The following is a 21,404-nucleotide window of genomic DNA, read 5'->3' as shown; positions in this document are numbered from 1 at the left end:
CCACCCCAATGCAATCGCTTTTTTTTTTAAACTATTTTTTTTATCTTTTTTTTTTGTAGTCCGTCGCTATCAATATCCTCAAACAAGAATCTTTCATCCTCGCTCAAATTAATGGGGAAATTGTCGTTTTCTCGGTCCGAATAGCACTTTTTGTTGGAGGCTTCCATTAAAAACAATGTGAATATGTGAGGAGCCCCCACACGTGTGACGTCATCGTCTGCTACTTCCGGTAAAGGCAGGGCATTTCTCTTAACACCGAAAGTTGCGAACTTTATCGTGGATGTTCTCTACTAAATCCTTTCAGCAAAAACATGGCAATATCACGAAATGATCAAGTATGACACATAGAATGCACCTGCTATGCCCGTTTAAATAAGAAAATCTCATTTCAGTAGGCCTTTAATGTCAAATCAAATCAAATCAAATGTTAATTGGATTCATCACTATACAGTGTACATCCGCGACTAAACTACTGACTAAACTACTACCAAGTGTGGATTCAGGCTGGGTGGCCTATTTCAAGTTCCAGGTAACCCTAAATTATTATATTTTATAAATTGTAAACCAAGTTGTGGTAGTAGTTTAGTCAGTAGTTCTGTCGTGGATGTACACTGTATAGTAGAGATGCGAGGTTTGCGGTCACAACCGCGGAGTCCGCGGACAAACTACGGGTCGGGCGGGTGACATGACGAAAAAGTAGATTTTAAATAGAATTGGGTTGGTGGCGGTTGAACCAATTCGGAAATATATATACATAGTTAAATGTTATGTTGAAGAGGTTCATTTAGCCTACTGACGGGCATTTATAAATGGTTGGTTTATATAGGCTAGTAAGGGAAAGTGTTGTGCCTAACAGTACTTGATGGTACAGTCTAGTGGTTAGGATTCAATGCGCTCACCACCGCGGCCCAGGTTTGAGTCCCGGTAAGGGAACTCACTTTTTTACCATGAATTGATTAACATGGACCCCGACTTAAACAAGTTGAAAAACTTATCCGGGTGTTACCATTTAGTGGTCAATTGTACGGAATATGTACTGAACTGTGCAATCTATTAATAAAAGTATCAATCAAAACAATCCATATAACACGTCACCGACAACGTCACGCTAACATCACGTGACACCTCTGATGAAGGCTGCAGAAGCAAGGTAGCCGAAACTTGTCAGGTACAACACTTTACTTTACTAGCCTATATAAATCATCCATCCATCCATCCATTTTCTGCCGCTTATTCCCGTTCGGGGTCGCGGGGGGCGCTGGGGCCAACACAACCATTTATAAATAGTTAAATGTTGTTACCCACATACGAAAAACGAGCAGCACTCTTTGTGGGCATACTTTTATTTTGAAGTCTCTCGTTTGGTCTGTCGACGGATGTAAGGAAGGTACTTCCGGGTATGAGTACACATTTTTATGATGCATGAGAGGGGAGAAAGAGAGCGACTGATAGTAACAAAGACCAAAAAGTGTCACAAGGACTTTAAGCGTTTGGGCTATAAGAGCCAGAAGATCACAATTTCCTCCAAAAAGAAGCATGCAGGCCAACGAGGTATTTGTTTGTCATTTGTTGGTATTTTACTTGGTAGAATGTTTGATCCACATGCTGTGCATATTATTATTTTTACGTTTGTAACATGCTTTATTTATTACAGTTTTCACGGTGAATTTGAAGTGAAAGGAAGCCTTCAAATAAATCAGTTCAAGAAAGCCATTGTGTCTGTGCTATTTGGAGGGAGTTACACTTTCTAACCTCACTAATGCCTTGCATCGTCTATATTAGATATGTAACAACGGGCGGGTGGCGGGCGGTTGTGGCTTTATTAAAATGTTGGTTCGGGTGAATGGCGGGTGGATGACGACTTTTGTAATGCGGTTGCGGACGATATAATTGCCTATCCGTGCATCTCTGCTGTATAGTGATGAATCCAATAAACATTTGATTTGATTTGACATTAAATTTGCAGAATGCGAAAATTGCGCGCCATTGCTATTGTGCTTACAACATCATGAAATAGGAAAATATGATAGTTTCCTGCTCTGTTTATTGTGACTATATATGGCTAAACTTATTGAGGACTCATTGAGCCTTGTAATGTAAAATATATACCGTATTTTTCGGACTTTAAGTCGACGTTTTTTTCATAGTTTGGCCGTGGGTGCGACGTATACTCCGGAGCGGCTTATGTGTGAAATTATTAACACATTACCGTAAAATATCAAATAACATTATTTACATCATTCGCGTGAGCGACGAAGAAAATGTCCGCAAACGTCACACACACATCAGCAATCGTCATTCACACGCCAACCAATAAGAATTTGGCGGCGGCGGTTCATGGCAGAAGTGCATTGTGGGTCATGATATGCTATATGCTATACGATACTGCTGGAGCTATTTAAATGGATCACATCAACATTGGCGGTAACTTATAAAAACTGAGAAGGACTGAACTAAAATGGCACCAAAAGAGAAATCATGTACTGCAGATTACAAGCTGGACGTAGTGAAATATGCCCCAGACAAAAGCAATCGAGCAGCAGAAAGAAAGGACGCTAGCGGGGCGCATACCAGGGGCAACGCCGAGGAAGATCTCATCGGATTTAGCGATCGGGAGTGACCGATTGTTTGGTAAACGTATAGCATGTTCTATATGTTATAGTTATTTGAATGACTCTTACCATGATTTGTTACGTTAACATACCAGGCACCTTCTCAGTTGTTTTTTTCATGCGTCATATAACGTACACTTATTCAGCCAGTTGTTCACCACTGGGGCGGTATAGCTCGGTTGGTAGAGTGGCTGTGCCAGCAACTTGAGGGTTGCAGGTTCGGATGTGGAATGGTATGCAGTTTTGATACTAGGATTTTTCAAGTCATAAAAATGGGTCCCACAGTACCTCTTTGGGGTCACACTTTGTTAGTAACCATCCATCCATCCATTTTCCTACCGCTTATTCCCTTTGGAGTCTCGGGGGGCGCTGGTGCCTATCTCAGCTACAATCGGGCGGAAGGCTGGGAACACCCTGGACAAGTCGATACCTCATCGCAGGGCCAACACAGTTAGACAGACAACATTCACACTCACATTCACACACTAGGGCCAATTTAGTGTTGCCAATCAACCTATCCCCAGGTGCATGTCTTTGGAGGTGAGAAAAACATGCAAACTCCACACAGAAAGATCCCGTAGCCCGGGATTGAACCCAGGACTACTCAGTACCTTCGTATTGTGAGGCAGACGCACTAACCCCTCTCCCAACATGAAGCCCTTTTTTGTAACTATTTTGAAAGAAATGACAAATGTATGCATTATCTTTTTATAGCTCACATTCTAGGGCGGCATAGCTCGGTTGGTAGAGTGGCCGTGCCAGCAACTTGAGGGTTGCAGGTTCGATTCCCGCTTCCGCCATCCTAGTCACTGCCGTTGTGTCCTTGAGCAAGACACTTTACCCACCTGCTTCCAGTGCCCCCCACACTGGTTTAAATGTAACATAGATATTGGGTTTCACTATGTATATGGAGAAAACCGCTATGTAAATATAATTCACTTCACTACTCCTATACAATAGTTGTGATTTTGGTCCGTTCAAGGGCTCTTTATTAATTTGATCAGTAGTTAAAATGTATTTTTAGACGTCACAGGGAAAAGTTGTTATTCTAAAGGCAAAGTATGCTGTGCAATGCAAAGTAGCCAACTAGCGAGGCTGCTAAGCTAGCTAGCCAAAGCACAGGTTGATTTTTAGAGGACAACCGGAAGTCAAAGACGCTGCGGTTTATACTTACCCACGCTGATCCTGACATCCACCAATTATTCTCTACTCATGTCTGGCTAAAGCCCGACCGTCTGTTAGGTTGATTTTGTTTCTACTCCCGCCATCTCTTTGTAGCCTACCTCCACGATTTTGGCGCACTGGGTCCCTTTGCCGGCGCCTGGCCCGCCCAGCACGAACACAACCTGCGGCTTCGTCATCATCGACACGCTCGGCAGCCTCTGAGCTACGTTACGAACCAAACGAGCGAGCATAAACCAGCCACGCGGGTCCAGAAAACGAAACCGCACCGGTCAGCGCGAAGGAGAGTAAAGCCCGGCGCCGAGTCGTCGAATGCGTGTCACTGTACGCGTGAAAGGGAACCAAAGGCCACCACTTCCGCAATGGAGCTCGGCGGGCCAATGAGCGTACGGTTTGCTGTGACGTCACGCTCGTGTGTGTGTTTTTTTTCTCCAAACAAGAGGTCGGGTGACGCCACTCCCATGTCTTTCCAGCATCAGCATCTCCAACAGCGAATAACCCACCGAGGCGAACCGCACCGAGCAGATGATGCTTCGGGGTAGATATTGTCATAACTCGCACCTTCACGCATCTGTAAGAATGGAAGAAGACCGCTTTAAAATAGCCTGCGTCTCTCCATCACAAACCTCCCCGGCTCGTTTGATGGAGATCCTTTTCATTTAGGTCAAAGCGATGCAGAGGTTTATCTTTTGGATGTAGCGCCAGGCGAACAAAAGGGCCTCCACCTCCCACCGCCTTCGTCTGGCTGGCGCACCTGGCCGCCCCATTGCCTCCTGACATGACAGCAGCGCGGAGCCGAGTGCAGAGGAATAAAGGAGCCGGCGGACGCACGGCGGACACTCGGCCGCAGCAGATCGCAGCTTGTGGGGACGAGCGCCAAGGGCAGTGCGGCAGTCAGCAGGCAGACCTGGGGGAAGAGGAGGCTGCAGTGATCCGCGGTACTTCCCCCCTTAACCCCTACTCCACCTCCACAGCATCCCCAATATATCCCAGCTGATTCAATGGCGGATGAATCCTGACTGCTTTCCCACTTTCCCAGCTCTGAGGCGCCTCTAAAAAGCCGTTTTTCAGGCAAGGCTGGAACCTGGAGGGGACTGATGTGCATGTTAGCCAGGCGTCATTTGCTCCCTTGGTTTTTGTTCACTCTGCTGGTCACCTGCACCATGGGATGTATTCAAAGCATCGCCTGCAAGCCCCGCATCAGACGGGAGAATATCGTGGTGTACGAAGTATCAGCCTCCATAGACCAGTGCCCCACCGTCATCGAGGAGAACTCGCCCATCGTGCTTCGCTACAAGACGCCGTACTTCAGAGCCTCAGCAGGAGTTGTCATGCCGCCAGTGCCCCGGAATGAAACTTGGGTGGTGGGCTGGATCCAAGCATGCACCCAAATGGAGTTTTACAACACATACAGTGACATTGGCATGTAAGTGCGGTACATGGGAGAGGGGAACACTTTAGCATGGGGAACATATACACCATTAAAGGGGAACATTATCACAATTTCAAGGGTTAAAACCAATAAAAATCAGTTCCCAGTGGCTTATTTTATTTTTTGAAGTTTTTTTCAAAATTTTACCCATCCCGGAATATCCCTAAAAAAAACCTTTAAAGTGCCGGATTTTCGCTACCTGTGAAGCCATCGTCCGTTTTCCTGTGACGTCATCCAGTGATGCCAATACGGATAGCGCAGCAAGACATAGCGACATTAGCTCGGATTCAGACTCGGGTTTCAGCGGCTTAAGCGATTCAACAGATTACGCATGTATTGAAACGGATGGTTGGAGTATGGAGGCAGATAGCGAAAACCAAATTGAAGAAGAAACTGAAGCTATTGAGCGAATAGCTATTGACGCTATTCAGACATGTTTGCCTTAGCATCGCCGGTAAAATGTGCAGACCAACAATCGGAAGTTTCGCATCTTGTGACACTGGATGAACTTAAATCCATCGATTGGTAAGTGTTTGTTTGGCATTAAATGTTGGTGGAGGGAAACGCTGGATTTAAATATAGTTTCAAATGTACATACAGCTAGCCCAAATAGCATGTTAGCATCGATTAGCTGGCAGTCATGCGGCGACCAAATATGTCCGATTAGCACATAAGTCAACAACATCAACAAAACTCACCTTTGTGATTTAGTTGACTTTATCGTTGGAAATGCATCTGCAGGTTACCCATACATCTCTGTGCCATGTCTGCCTTAGCATCGTCGGTAAAATGTGCAGAGACTCCGGCACATTCAATGGGGGTCTGGCGGCAGATTTCTTTGACGTTATTGTTGGAAATGCATCTGCTTTGAGTGTCGCAGGATATCCACACAATCTTGCCATCTCTGTAGTAGTATAGGTTTTGTCGGTAAAGTGTGCGGAACAAACGACTGACCATTTCGTCGGCTTTCCCCACACCCTCGCATTTTGAACAAATATCGTCCAATTTCAGGCCACCTTCGCATCTTTGGGCCAGTGGTGCAACTTGAATCCCTCCCTGTTAGTGTTGTTACACCCTCCGACAACACACCGACGAGGCATGAAAATAGTCGAAAAAAACGAAAATAACAGAGCTGAGACGCACGCGGTGTTTGTAATGTGTTTGAGAAAATGGCGGCTTTTTTACCTAGGTTATGTCACGTTCTGACGTCATCGTTCCGAGAACGATAAATAGAAAGACGTTTAATTCGCCAAAATTCAACCATTTAGAGTTCGGAAATCGGTTAAAAAAATATATGGTCTTTTTTTCTGCAACATCAAGGTATATATTGACGCTTACATAGGTCTGGTGATAATGTTCCCCTTTAATGTGCAGTGACAGAGGGGCCGTGCGCAACCCGAGGGTCCCTGGTTCAATCCCCACCTAGTACCAACCTCGTCACATCCGTTGTGTCCTGAGCAAGACACTTCACCCTTGCTCCTGATGGGTGCTGGTTGGCGCCTTGCATGGCAGCTCCCTCCATCAGTGTGTGAATGTGTGTGTGAATGGGTAAATGTGGAAGTAGTGTCAAAGCGCTTTGAGTACCTTGAAGGTAGAAAACCGCTATACAAGTACAACCCATTTATCATTTATTTGATTATTAATTAGTTGCTTATTAACATGCAAATTAGTAACATATTTGCTCTTAATTTGTCATTGTTAAGTACTTATTACTGCCTTATCCTGCAATCTGCATAGCCCCAACCCTAACCCTAACCTAAAACCCTAACCCTAACCCTAATCCATAACCAAATAAGTCTAGATTAAATCTTTTTTACTTACAATATGTTCCCCTAGTGCAGTGATTCTCAACCTTTTTTCAGTGATGTAGTGAAGTGAAGTGAAGTGAATTATATTTGATGTAGCGCTTTTTCTCTAGTGACTCAAAGCGCTTTACATAGTGAACCCCAATATCTAAGTTACATTCAAACCAGTGTGGGTAGCACTGGAAGCAGGTGGGTAAAGTGTCTTGCCCAAGGACACAACGGCAGTGACTAGGATGGCGGAAGCGGGAATCGAACCGGCAACCCTCACGTTGCTGGCACGACCACTCTACCAACCGAGCTAAACCGCCCCCTGTGAACATTTTTTTTTAACTCAAGTACCCCCTAATCGGAGCAAAGCATTTTTGGTTGAAAAAAAGAGATAAAGAAGTAAAATACAGCACTACGTCATCAGTTTTTTAATTTATTAAATTGTATAACAGTGCAAAATATTGCTCAGTTGTAGTGGTCTTTCTTGAACTATTTGGGGAAAAAATATATAAAAATCACAAAAAAATTGTTGAAAAATAAACAAGTGATTCAATTATAAATAAAGATTTCTACACATAGAAGTAATCATCAACTTAAAGTGCCCTCTTTGGGGATTGTAGTAGAGATCCATCTGGATTCATTAACTTAATTCTAAACATTTCTTTACAAAAAAAGAAATCTTTAACATCAATATTTATGGAACATGTCCACAAAAAATCTAGCTGTCAACACTGAATATTGCATTGTTGCATTTCTTTTCACAGTTTATGAACTTACATTCATATTTTGTTGAAGTATTATTCAATAAATACATTTATAAAGTATTTTTGAATTGTTGCTATTTTTAGAATATTTAAAAAAAATCTCACATACCCCTTGGCATACCTTCAAGTACCCACAGGGGTACGCGTACCCCAATTTGAGAACCACTGCCCTAGTGTCCAAATAACTCTTAATTAAGTCTTTCTTACTTAAAATATGTTCCCCATACTAAACTGTTACCTGAGAGAGGTTGGTTTTCTTATGCGAAAGTGCTCATCGTGTATTGTTTTTCACCTACCACACAAAGGTCCAGTTGGGAGTTGCCGGAGCTGCGAGAGGGTCGGGTCAAGGCCATCAGCGACTCGGACGGCGTCAGCTATCCCTGGTACGGAAACACCACTGAAACGGTCACCCTATCCGGCCCTACCTCGAAACCGTCCCGCCTGACGGTCAGCATGAATGACAACTTCTACCCAAGCGTGACGTGGGCCGTCCCCATCAGCAACAGCAACACGCCGATGCTGACCCACATCACCAGGGATCAGAGCTTCATCACCTGGCTGGTGGCCATGAACTCCATCACCAAGGTGAGACCAGAACATACACTTAATTTGAGAATCCCACTGTGGGTTTTGTCACCCAAAAACCAAAGCAATTTTCCAATAAGAACGTCAGTACCCAATTATGAAATTACGCTAAACCTGATTTTTTTGCCCTTAAGTGTCGCAGATCTAATTTTTTTTGCCAGCTTGAATGCTCCAAACCAGGGGTGCCCACACTTTTTCTGCAGGCGAGCTACTTTTCAATTGACCAACTCGAGGGGATCTACCTCATTTATATATATCATTTATATTTATTTATTTATGAAAGAGACATTTTTGTAAACAAGTTAAATGTGTTTAATGATAATACAAGCATGTGTAACACATATAGATGTCTTTCTTTCACGAAGACAAGAATATAAGTTGGTGTATTACCTGATTCTGATTACTTGCATTGATTGGAATCAGACAGTAATGATGATAACGCCCACATTTTCAAATGGAGGAGAAAAAAAGTTGTCATTTCTGTACAATACCACATGAAAGTGGTTGGTTTTTGGCATCTAATTCATCCAGCTTCCATACACTTTACAAGAAAAACATTGGCGGCAAATTCCGTAGCTTGCTTGATTGACATTCACGGCACCCGAGGGTCTTGTGAGATGACGCTGGCTGCTGCCAGTTCATTATTATGAAAAAATGACAGAGAGGAAGGCGAGAAACACTTTTTATTTCAACAGACTTTCGCGCCGTCCCTTCCGTCAAAACTCTAAAGGCCGACTGCACATTTCCTATCTTCACAATAAAAGCCCTGCTTCATGCTGCCTGCGCTAACAAAATAAGAATCTCAGAAAGCTGGCGTGCACAAGTGATGTGCACGCCAGCTTTCTGAGGGATCACTTGTGCACGCCAGTTTTCCGAGACTCTGTATTTAGTTAGCGCAGTATTTAGTTAGATGTAATCACTGGTGGACCAAATGGAGGGAGGCGGCTTGTGCCCCCCCAAAGAAGTAGTAAAAAAAAATGCTAGTGGAGTCCTGACTGAAACCTCATACCTGGAAGGCGGGGCTGGACAGGCGGCAGTGGCGTCTGCAGACCAGCAGGGCGAGTTGTCGGCCAAGGAGAGGGAGGCAATACCGAGGACGGCCGCGGGACCCACCTCAGCGCCCCGCCGTCGTCTCGCCCTGCGATGGGGGGTGGGGGGAGGGTCGAAAGGACCAACTCCCCCGGTCAGGAAAAAGAGAAAATACTTGAAGAAATTCGGGAAAGTGCTGAAGAGGAAACAAACAATGGAAAAACTCGAGAAATTGAGAAAGGAGAAGAAGCACTTGAAGATAAAGAAAATGATGAAGCTAAAGAAGAAGCTGAAGATGAAGAAAAAGTTAAGGAATCTCAAGAAATTGAGAAAGAAGAGAAAATACTCGAAGAAATTCGGGAAAAGGATAAAGAGGAATCAAACAATGGAAAAGCTCAACAAATTGAGAAAGGAGAGAAACCCTTGGAGATAAAGAAAATGACAGAGATAAAGAAGAAGATGAAGAAAAAGGCAAAGGAACTCAAAAAAATTGAAAAAAGAACAAATGCCTGAAAGAATTCAAAGAAATGATGAGGACAAGGAAAAAGTCTAAGAGATTCAAAAAAATTGAGAAAGAAGAAATAATTGAAGAAATTCGGGAAGCTGATGAAGAAGAAGTTGAAGTAGCTCAAGAAATTGAGAAAGAAGAAGAAATACTTGGAGAAATGCAAGAAAAGGACGAAGAAGAAGTCAAAGAAGATAAAGGAAAAGTTAAACAAGAAGAAGTGGAAGGAACTCAAGAAATTGAAAAAGAAGAAGAAATAATTGGAGAAATGCAAGAAAAGGACGAAGAATAAGTCAAAGAGAACAAAGGAAGAGTTAAACAAGAAGTGGAAGGAACTCAAGAAATTAAGAAAGAAGATGAATCTGATGATGAAGAAGAAGAGGAAGAAGATGATGATGATGATGATGATGATGAAGAGGAGCATGGTGAGGATGAGCCGGAGCATGATGATGAGGAGGATGAAGAGGACAAGGAAGACAAAGACAAAGAAAGGGATGAAGGAAAAGACAAAGAAAAAGTCGAAGAGGACGAAGAAGCCGAAGTACAACCACAAGACGAAGAGGTGTCAGAGGAAGAAGACTAGCTCGCCTTGGTGGAGGAAGTGACAGAAGAAGACGAGACAGGTGGTCGTGGAATTTTTTTTCCCCGCTTCTTCAAAAGAAGGGGGGGGGGGGGGGTATGCTCAGCCGGACTGAAGCCCGGCTTGAGTTTTGCAACGGAGGCCTGTGGAGAGACGGAGCCGACGAGCCGACAGCAGGCTAAGATAAATAGTAATCCTGCCCAAGATGGCGGCCAGGAGGCGGAGCATGCAGCAGAGCGGAGAGGCGGGGCACGCCTGGAGCGACACTGCAGCCATCAGAGTCAGGTGTGTAGATCACACACCTGCTCTCAATCCCTGCATCTTCTCCTGCAGTTTAAAAGGGGAGAAGGAGGAGCAATCGGGGAAGAAGTAGAAGAAGAGAGACAAACAACCAGACCGAAGACCAGACGAGCGAACGGACGAGCAAGAACCCCAGAGAGCCACGGAGCGACAAAGACCAACACAGGAAGACGGGCGACTGTAAAGGAGACCGGCGCGAGCAGAGAAGGAGGCACTGAAATAGCGACCGACTGACTGCTAGCGACTTTGCAAAAATAAAGAGTCAAGCCTGTGCAAAGCGATTTCCTCCGTTGATGATCCATGCAACCCACACGATGGCGGCAGGAAGCCGTTTACAATATGTTTTTCACCAAGCTTCTTTATCAAAGTGCTGGCAATCACAATTTCTATTTGCGTCATGGTGACTTATTTTCTATTTAAAAAAAAAAACACCACAGTTTGAGTCCCCCATGATTAGGGCATTGTAGGGCTGCAGCTATTCAATCAATCAATCAATCAATGTTTACTTATATAGCCCTAAAACACTAGTGTCTCAAAGGGCTGCACAAACCACTACGACATCCTCGGTAGGCCCACATAAGGGCAAGGAAAACTCACACCCAGTGGGACGTCGGTGACAATGATGACTATGAGAACCTTGGAGAGGAGGAAAGCAATGGATGTCGAGCGGGTCTAACATGATACTGTGAAAGTTCAATCCACAATGGATCCAACACAGTCGCGAGAGTCCAGTCCAAAGCGGATCCAACACAGCAGCGAGAGTCCCGTTCACAGTGGAGCCAGCAGGAAAACATCCCAAGCGGAGACGGATCAGCAGCGCAGAGATGTCCCCAGCCGATACACAGGCGAGCAGTACATGGCCACCGGGTCGGACCGGACCCCCTCCACGAGGGAGAGTGGGACATAGGAGAAAAAGAAAAGAAACGGCAGATCAACTGGTCTAAAAAGGGAGTCTATTTAAAGGCTAGAGTATACAAATGAGTTTTAAGGTGAGACTTAACTGCTTCTACTGAGGTGGCATCTCAAACTTTTACCGGGAGGGCATTCCAGAGTACTGGAGCCCGAAATGAAAACGCTCTATAGCCCACAGACTTTTTTTGGGCTTTGGGAATCACTAATAAGCCGGAGTCCTTTGAACGCAGATTTCTTGCCGGGACATATGGTACAATACAATCGGCAAGATAGGATGGAGCTAGACCGTGTAGTATTTTATACGTAAGTAGTAAAACCTTAAAGTCACATCTTAAGTGCACAGGAAGCCAGTGCAGGTGAGCCAGTATAGGCGTAATGTGATCAAACTTTCTTGTTCTTGTCAAAAGTCTAGCAGCCGCATTTTGTACCAACTGTAATCTTTTAATGCTAGACATGGGGAGACCCGAAAATAATACGTTACAGTAATCGAGACGAGACGTAACAAACGCATGGATAATGATCTCGGCGTCTTTAGTGGACAGAATGGAGCGAACTTTAGCGATATTACGGAGATGAAAGAAGGCCGTTTTAGTAACGCTTTTAATGTGTGACTCAAAGCAGAGAGTTGGGTCGAAGATAATACCCAGATTCTTTACCGTGTCGCCTTGTTTAATTGTTTGGTTGTCAAATGTTATTAATTATTTTAGTATTCGAGTAATCAATCGATCAGTTTGTTCAATTAATTAAGAAATCCAGGGGTGTCCCAACTATAGTCCGGCTTGATCTAATTGCTGCATATGTTCTGCAATCTCGTGGACAATGTGAATAAATCAGGTCAATGACCATTAATGTTACGTTGAAGTGTACACAGCACAGCATTTGCTTATATCACTCAATCAAAACACCCTTTCCCCACTCATGGCGAAAACAGCAACCAGCACAGGAAGTCAACACACATGGTTACACATAACACAACCTTCTCACTGAACTTTGTGGATATTGTAAAAAGATGCCAAAAAACTTAACATTTTTCAAAATTATGCACATTTAAGGCTCCACACTTATCAATGTTTTGCTAATTGCATTTGCTTAATATTTTTGATTGATTACAAAACTTTAAGGAGGTCAAAAGTCATACTTTCACATAGGGCTGGGCGATTCATCGATATGTGCGATACATCGCGGGTTTGTCTCTGTGCGATATAGAAAATGACTATATCGTGATATTCGAGTATACGTTCTCACGCAGTTGCTTGTAGCTGCGGGCATTAAACTACAGGCTCTTCCCACTCCTTCTTGTGTCTCCCTCTCACAGACAGTAAGCGCACTCTCACGTACGTCACATACGTATACGCCCTCGTGGAGCAGAGAGGTAGCAGCGTGGGTAACGTTAGCTGCGATGCTAGCGAAGCCGTGCGAGTGGTAATACGAGAGAAAGAAGGTGCGGATCTGGTAACAAATGAAGGAAGAATTAATTCCCAAGAAAAACAGCAGGCGGTCTGGCGGTGGTTCGGCTTCAAGCGGGAATATGTCGAAGAGACAACTTTAATTTGTCAAGTGTGGGGCACAAGCGTTGCTACCAAAAGTAGCATTGCTGCTAATGTGTAGCATCATTTGAAAAGTCACCTGCTAATAACTGTTTAATAAATACAGTTTTGGTCAATTAACTTTTTTGTGATTTCCTTCTCGGCATAAAAGTTTAAAATGAGTATATATTAATGCAGTACGAACAAGAATGTTTTAATGTGGACTCATAGAATAATTATACTGCTGTGATTATATGTATAAAGTGTTAATTCAAGGCCAAGGCAAAATATCGAGATATATATCGTGTATCGCGATATGGCCTAAAAATATTGAGATATTTAAAAAAAGGCCATATCGCCCGGACCTAGTTTCACATACTCTTAATATCCAGTTACATTCATTATTTTCATCATTATATTAATATACGATAATATTTTATGTGAGTGTGTGTGTGTGTGTGTGTGCGTGTGTGAAGTGAATTATATTTATATAGCGCTTTTCTCTAGTGACTCAAAGCGCTTTACATAGTGAAACCCAATATCTAAGTTAGATTCAAACCAGTGTGGGTGGCACTGGGAGCAGGTGGGTAAAGTATCTTGCCCAAGGGCACAACGGCAGTGACTAGGTTGGCGGAGGCGGGAATCGAACCTGCAACCCTCAAGTTCCTGGCACGGCCACTCTACCAACCGAGCTATGCCGCCCCATGTGTGTGTGTGTGTGTGTGTGTGTGTGTGTGTGTGCATGTGTGTGTGTGTGTGTGTGTGTGTGTGTGTGTACATATAAATATATTATATATGTACGTACATATATTATCAATGAATATGTACACATATGTATATATATATATATATATATATATATATATATATATATATATATATATATATATATATATATATATATATATATATGGGCTTCACGGTGGCAGAGGGGTTAGTGCTTCTGCCTCACAATACGAAGTTCCTGCAGTCCTGGGTTCAAATCCAGGCTCGGGATCTTTCTGTGTGGAGTTTGCATGTTCTCCCCGTGAATGCGTGGGTTCCCTCCGGGTACTCCGGCTTCCTCCCACTTCCAAAGACATGCACCTGGGGATAGGTTGATTGGCAACACTAAAATTTGGCCCTAGTGTTTGAATGTGAGTGTGAATGTTGTCTGTCTATCTGTGTTGGCCCTGCGATGAGGTGGCGACTTGTCCAGGGTATACCCCGCCTTCCGCCCGATTGTAGCTGAGATAGGCGCCAGCGCCCCCCGCGACTCCAAAAGGGAATAAGCGGTAGAAAATGGATGGATGGATATATATATATGTGTGTGTACATAAATTATTTATGAATATGTACACACATACATATATGTATATATATATATATATATATATATATATATATATATATATATATATATATATATATATATATATATATATGAATGTACAACACAGTGTGTATTTTGGTAAAAGTAGTTGACATAAACAAAAATGTTTCTGCATGCCATAACTCTCATTCTTTTTTTCAATGCATGCATATCATTAAAAGTGACATTGCATTTTTAAAATGTATGCATGAATAATAATACTACTACTACTACTACTACTAATAATAATAATAAAAAACTCCTGGGTACAGCACCACACAGATCAGGGCTTTGCATGTGCATTCAATGCGGTGGCTGTGTGAAAGCTATATTGATTAAAGGTCTATGCACTCCATAGAGTCTAATTTGATTATTTTTTATTAGTTACACAATAGGTAACATAATGTATTGAAGCTTTTTTCTAATCTAATTAATAGATGTAATCTATTAATCGTTTTAGCCCTAGCGCATTGTATAACAAAAACATTCCCCCCTTAAACCTAAAAACACAGAAAGTAGGGCGTACAAAAACCGAGGTAGCACTGTATATACACTTTCTATGCTTTTTAGTTTCCCAACGTTTAATAAAGCAAGGCATATATTTTTAGGACAAAAAGATTTCACGGCAAGCCAGCCAGCATGCAATGACTTATTCTTTTTTATGAAAGGTAACAGGACGACACAGGTTAATTTAAAAATGTTCTTCCATCTGGAAGAACACGTAATAATCCTGCCTGTCTATATATAAATGAAAAACGAAAATATGTCGGGCAAATGAAGGACAGTTGGATCATTTCCCGTGATACACCTGATACAGTAATGTGCCGCAACACCGGTTTGGCCTATTCTGGGAGGGTGGAGTACTCTAGATTGGTTTCATACCTTTTTGGCAAGGCATGCAAGCAGGAAGAAAGAGCAATGAAAGTTCACACAGAATGCCAACACAGGTGGATGCCTGAGATTAGGAATCTTAACATGGTCGTCTCATATTTATATATAAAATAAAAAAGGAGTGGACATTGTTTTAGAAGCACTGCATTATGCTGTGTTCCATAAGAAGGTAAAACATCTACCTATACAGTCGTCCCTCGCATGCTTCAAATATTGCGACTTCACCCCATCACAGATGTTTTCTTTTTTTTTTTAGGGTTTTTTACAGCATATTCTACAAATTTGTGCGCTAAATGACAGGTGTCAAACTTAAGGTCCAGTCTTCTAGACCAGGAATTCTCAACCTTTTTTCAGTGAACATTTTTTTTAATTCAAGTACCCCCTAATCAGAGCAAACCCTTTTTGGTTGGAAAAAAAGAGATAAAGAAGTAAAATACAGCACTATGTCATCAGTTTCGTGATTTATCAAATTGTATAACAGTGCAAAAATATTGCTCATTTGTAGTGGTCTTTCTTGAACTATTTGGGAAAAAAAAGATATAGAAATGACTAAAAACTTGTTGAAAAATAAACAAGTGATTCAAATATAAATAAAGATTTCTACACATAGAAGTAATCATCAACTTAAAGTGCCCTCTTTGGGAGATCCATCTGGATTCATTAACTTAATTCTAAACATTTCTTCACAAAAAAATAAATATTTAACATCAATATTTATGAAACATGTCCACAAAAAAATCTAGCTGTCAACACAGAATATTGCATTGTTGTATTTTACATTCATATTTTGTTGAACTATTATTCAAAACAGGGCTTCACGGTGGCAGAGGGGTTAGTGCGTCTGCCTCACAATACAAAGGTCCTGCAGTCCTGGGTTCGAATCCAGGCTCGGGATCTTTCTGTGTGGAGTTTGCATGTTCTCCCCGTGAATGCGTGGGTTCCCTCCGGGTACTCCGGCTTCCTCCCACTTCCAAAGACATGCACCTGGGGATAGGTTGATTGGCAACACTAAATTGGCCCTAGTGTGTGAATGTGAGTGTGAATGTTCTCTGTCTATCTGTGTTGGCCCTGCGATGAGGTGGCGACTTGTCCAGGGTGTACCCCGCCTTCCGCCCGATTGTAACTGAGATAGGCGCCAGCGCCCCCCGCGACCCCAAAAAAGGGAATAAGCGGTAGAAAATGGATGGATTATTCAAAACATATATTTATAAAGGATTTTTCAATTGTTGCTATTTTTAGAATATTTAAAAAAAAAAAATCTCACATACCCCTTGGCGTACCTTCAAGTACCTCCAGGGGTACGCGTACCCCCATTTAAGAACCACTGTTCTAGACTGTGTGGTTCTTTCATACGATGGGCCGTTGAAGGAGTTGGCCCAGGGCCTCAAACTCGGGGGTGTTGTCCCTAGTTAGAAGCTCTTCATGGTGCTCCTTCCATCTGTGTGTTATAGCCTCTTTTAGTGGGGAGAGTTCATCCGGTTTCTCCACAGCCAGAAAGCAGTTGGATTTCCAGTGTTTTTTGTGTCCACCATTGATTCTTCAATGTCCTAACCTGTGATTGGACAGCTGCTTTTGCTTCGGCACAGGCTTCTCTTTTAGTCTTGCAGTCGATGTCATTTTTGCAGTTGATGAATTGTTTGCCGTTTGATGTTGATAAGCCGGTGGATTTCGGTATTATTCTCAGCATACCAATCTTGAGGTCTTCGCATTAGGTGACAAAGGATGGCTTTGCAAGAGTTTTTGACTGTGGCAGAGAGGGTGTCCCGATTCTTTTCAATATCTTGTGGATACTGGTCTAGCAAGTCTGCACTAAGGGCTGCCTGCAGCTAAAGTTGGTACGTGATTTCTCAGAGTCGCTCAATGTTTTAAGTCTTTGGTGGATCTGTCCTTTCTGGTGTCTTCTCTTCTGCATCAGACGGATAAACATGGTGGAGCAAATGACTCATATTCAGTTGAATGCACTACAAAAACAAGATATTTGATGTTCAAACTCATTAACTTTATATTTTCTTGCAAATAATAATAAATTTAAAATTTCATGGCTGCAACACGTGACAAAGTAGTTGGGAAAGGGCATGTTCACCACTGTGTTACATCACCTTTTCTTTTAACAACACTTAATAAACGTTTGGGAACTGAGGAAACTAATGGTTGAAGCTTTGAAAGTGGAATTCTTTCCCATTCTTGCTTTATGTAGAGCTTCAGTCGTTCAACAGTCCGGGGTCTCCAAAATCGTATTTTCCACTTCATAATGCGCCACACATTTTCAATGGGAGACAGGTCTGAACTGCAGGCGGGCCAGGAAAGTACCCGCACTCTTTTACTACGAAACCACGCTTTTGTAACACGTGGCTTGGCATTGTCTTGCTGAAATAAGCAGGGGCGTCCATGATAATGTTGCTTGGATGACAACATATGTTGCTCCAAAACCTGTATGGACCATTCAGCATTAATGGTGCCTTCACAGATGTGTAAGTTACCCATGCCTTGGGCACTAATACACCCCCATACCATCACAGATGCTGGCTTTTGAACTTTGCGCCTATAACAATCCGGATGGTTATTTTCCTCTGTGTTCCGGAACACAACCATGTCCTCTTTTTCCAAATATAATTTGAAATGTGGACTCGTCAGACCACAGAACACTTTTCCACTTTGCATCAGCCCGTCTTAGCAGCGTTCCTTGGTGTCGTTGATGAATGGGTTTTGCTTTGCATAGCAGATTTTTAACTTGCACTTACAGATGTAGCGACCAACTGTAGTTACTGACAGTGGTTTTATGAAGTGTTCCTGAGCCCATGTGGTGATATCCTTTATACACTAATGTCGGTTTTTGATGCAGTACCGCCTGAGGGATCAAAGGTCCGTAATATCATCGCTTACGTGCAGTGATTTCTCCAGATTCTCTGAACCTTTTGATGATTTTACAGACCGTAGATGGTAAAATCCCTAAATTCCTTGCAATAGCTCGTTGAGAAATGTTGTTCTAAAACTGTTCCACAATTTGCTTACAAATTGGTGACCATCGCCCCATCCTTGTTTGTGAAATACTTAGCATTTCATGGAAGCTGCTTTTATACCCAATCATGGCACCCAACTGTTCCCAATTAGCCTGCACACCTGTGGGATGTTCCAAATAAGTGTTTGATGAGAATTTTGTCAACTTTATCAGTAACTTCTTTGTCACGTGTTGCTGGCATCAAATTGTAAAGTTAATGATTATTCAAAAAAAAAAAAAGTTTATCAGTTTGAACATCAAATATGTTGTCTTTGTAGCACATTCAACTGAATATGGGTTGAAAATGATTTGCAAATCATTGTATTCCTTTTATATTTACATCTAACACAATTTCCCAACTCATATGGAAACAGGGTTTGTAAATATAATTCACTTCACTTTATTGACCAGATTTCCTTTCCAGAAGAAAGTACAGCCCTTCATGAGCCAGGCGGGTTTTAGAGAGAGCTACAATGTCAATTCGGAGCATTTTTAGTTCTTTAAACGATTGCTGTTCGTCTTCGGGGCCGTTCCATGGCTGGGCTGTCTATGAGGGTTCATAAATTGTACGGCGTGGTGCAGTTGAGAGCGGGGCCGTGCCAGCAACCTGAGGGTTCCTGGTTCAATCCCCACCTTCTACCAATCTCGTCACGTCCGTTGTGTCCTTGAGCAAGACACTTCACCGTTGCTCCTGATGGGTCGTGGTTAGCGTCTTGCATGGCAGCTCCCGCCATCAGTGTGTGAATGTGTGTGTGAATGGGTGAATGTGGAAATAGTGTCAAAGCGCTTTGAGTACCTTGAAGGTAGAAAAGCGCTATACAACTATAACACATTTTAAATTCCAGGTTACAAAATAAAACTTGTGTCTCTGACCGCATAATGGTGACCCCTCTAGATGCGGAGGTCCAGACAGGGCAGGAGAGGCAGGCTATTTTTAGGGTACATTTTCTAACTCTCTCCCCTCCTGGGGTGAGCAGATTGGATCCTTAAAAGGGCTGCTCAGTCATTGGTGAAGCTGCCGAAAAACTCTTCAAATCCTGGCCCCACCACCACTTTCCAATTGCCCCAGGACTTTGTATCCGAAGTGTAAAATAGAATGAGTTACCCTTTTGGAGGATGCCTGTGCAAGACATCTTTTAACATTGGGAGACTGTTGCGCCTCCAGCCACTACACGGTCCTTGATAAAGAGGGTCCTGGATCCAGTGGCGTGGAATCTAAGGCAACAGGAGGTCCCCCTTTACAGCCCTTGTGGTAGGTACATCACACTGCTGCCATCTTTCGTCTGGTTCGCTGTTGAGGTCTTTGCTATTTACCCATAGCTGGGGCTGAGGTTCTGAGGTCCTCTGCTACTCGGAGGTCCTGTACAACTTTGCCTGGAAGCACAGGGTACCAGTTACCGTGTGCGGCCACAGGGAGGCGTGTGTGAGTCTTGGCAGTGGAGAAGCTGTGTAGTGGCAGAGGAGATTTACACACTCGACTCCTCTTTCCCCCCCTGAAACAGGTGACTAGCCGGCGGCGGTAGCTGAAAGCAGAGAGCAACATTCATGCAACATGCACTAACTACAAGCACTATTCAATTCCAAACACTACCACACTGAAGGCATCACACACCCTGTGTTACATACGTTTGTACACATTCTATTAAAAAAAAGCTGACAGCACCCCGCGGCCCAAATTCCCTATTAAACTTGTGACGTCTTGCTCACTTTGAGCACCCCTGAAGGGTAGTTCTGTTTTTGGTTTTATTCAGAAATGTGCTCCCAATTAGGAGCCTTCAATAACCAAGTATCACTAAAGATGTGCTGTCGAATGAGGTTTCAACAAAACCCAACTCTCTCATTCCAGGAGCGCATTGTTCTACAGACGGTGCGGTGGCGGATGAGGGTGGACATCGCTGTGGACCCCGACATGCCTCTGGGCTCACGGGCTTCACTGGTGGGCCGGCCTTATCAGGAGCAGCCGCACATCCTCAACTACCAGGAGCCCATCCCTCCCAACGCCCTGGGTCGGCCGAACGCCAATGACGCCCAAGTGCTAATGTGGAGGCCACGGCGAGGGGCGCCACTCGTCGTCATACCGCCAAAATAAGAGCCTGGAATGTTTGCACGGACAAAACCTATAGTCTGTTCTCGCCAAAACAAAAGACCATGTACAGAACAGATAGACGACCCAGTGGTGGATAATCCAAGTGGATCTCGCGCAACAGAATACACAGAACTGGCGTTGCGTCAAGTGTTATTTGGCCAAGAGTTGCATTTAAGGAGCTTTGCCAGCATTTTTACAACTGTTTTTAGACGCACCACAGAGGTACCCAACGCCAAACAAGAACTGCATCCTGCATCCTTATGTAGATCTTATTGCATGCAATGAGCAAAAACCGTCCTTGACAAGGTTAAGAATCGTATTTGTTTTGTATACATTAAGGACTTTTTGTGATTGAGAAGTCACGTCAGCCATTAAAGATAGCACCATCAGGCTGATGATACCTCTTCAGTGCCATTAAAGGCCTTCAGCACACTCATTTCCAGAGTAAAAGAATGTATTAAGATTCATTTAAAAGACGTGAAGTATTATATTTATCTTTTTTGGTTAAGATCATGCATCGGTCTCATTGTAACAAAAATATCAGGTCAGTCTTCTCGCTGAACGCTTGAGTTTATAGCACAAAGAAATCAAAGAGGAAACATTTTTCAATTCCAAATCAAGGCTGATATTTTTTTTTTCCTAATGTACCTGCTATGTCATCTTTAGGATCTGTGCTGTTATGCTTCCAAAAAGGAAAGGTACAAGAACAAATGTCACATTTGGAACCAGGCCTGTTTGAATCAGGGGTGTCAAACTCATGATAGCTCTTGGGCAGTATGGAGGAAAATCTATTCCCAAGTGGACCAGACTGGTAAAATCATGGCATGATGACTTAAAAATAAAGACAACTTCATATTG

The 21,404-nt window shown here is 43.1% G+C and overlaps 3 protein-coding genes across 7 annotated transcripts in view; 1 reads left to right on the top strand and 2 right to left on the bottom strand.

Moving 5' to 3' along the window:
- cmpk (cytidylate kinase) overlaps nucleotides 1-4,166 on the bottom strand; it is a 19,730-nt gene extending 15,564 nt beyond the window's left edge. Inside the window, exon 1 of one of the 3 annotated variants that reach the window (XM_061890506.1) lies at nucleotides 3,896-4,166. In XM_061890506.1, coding sequence (XP_061746490.1) covers nucleotides 3,896-4,027 — 132 coding nt within the window. In that variant the 5' untranslated portion in view covers nucleotides 4,028-4,166. Of the gene's footprint in view, nucleotides 1-3,786 lie in introns of all 3 variants that reach the window. The other 2 variants (XM_061890507.1, XM_061890508.1) reach the window with 2 other exon arrangements.
- On the top strand, nucleotides 3,773-21,404 carry fam78ba (family with sequence similarity 78 member Ba). Its single transcript, XM_061890505.1, has 3 exons — nucleotides 3,773-5,220; nucleotides 8,089-8,368; nucleotides 20,307-21,404. Exons 1-3 carry the CDS (start codon nucleotides 4,892-4,894, stop codon nucleotides 20,547-20,549), a joined length of 852 nt encoding a protein of 283 aa, XP_061746489.1. The 5' UTR covers nucleotides 3,773-4,891; the 3' UTR covers nucleotides 20,550-21,404.
- slc35a3b (solute carrier family 35 member A3b) overlaps nucleotides 18,845-21,404 on the bottom strand; it is a 48,448-nt gene continuing 45,888 nt past the window's right edge. For 2 of the 3 annotated variants that reach the window (XM_061890500.1, XM_061890501.1), the window contains one exon: nucleotides 18,845-19,983. In XM_061890500.1, coding sequence (XP_061746484.1) covers nucleotides 19,767-19,983 — 217 coding nt within the window. In that variant the 3' untranslated portion in view covers nucleotides 18,845-19,766. The remainder of the gene's footprint in view (nucleotides 19,984-21,404) is intronic. The other variant, XM_061890503.1, reaches the window with a different exon arrangement.

Source organism: Nerophis ophidion, linkage group LG28 (genome assembly GCF_033978795.1).
Source record: "Nerophis ophidion isolate RoL-2023_Sa linkage group LG28, RoL_Noph_v1.0, whole genome shotgun sequence".
NCBI lineage: Eukaryota > Metazoa > Chordata > Actinopteri > Syngnathiformes > Syngnathidae > Nerophis > Nerophis ophidion.
Note: the sequence above shows the minus strand (reverse complement) of the source record. Positions and strands in the feature narration are given on the sequence as shown.

Excerpts from the sequence above, each read along its gene's own strand:
- fam78ba (XM_061890505.1), top strand. The coding sequence starts at position 4,892 with ATGTGCATGTTAGCCAGGCGTCATTTGCTCCCTTGGTTTTTGTTCACT. Across the intron at positions 5,221-8,088 it reads ACATACAGTGACATTGGCAT|GTCCAGTTGGGAGTTGCCGG; the intron begins GTAAGTGCGGTA and ends TACCACACAAAG. Across the intron at positions 8,369-20,306 it reads CCATGAACTCCATCACCAAG|GAGCGCATTGTTCTACAGAC; the intron begins GTGAGACCAGAA and ends CTCTCATTCCAG.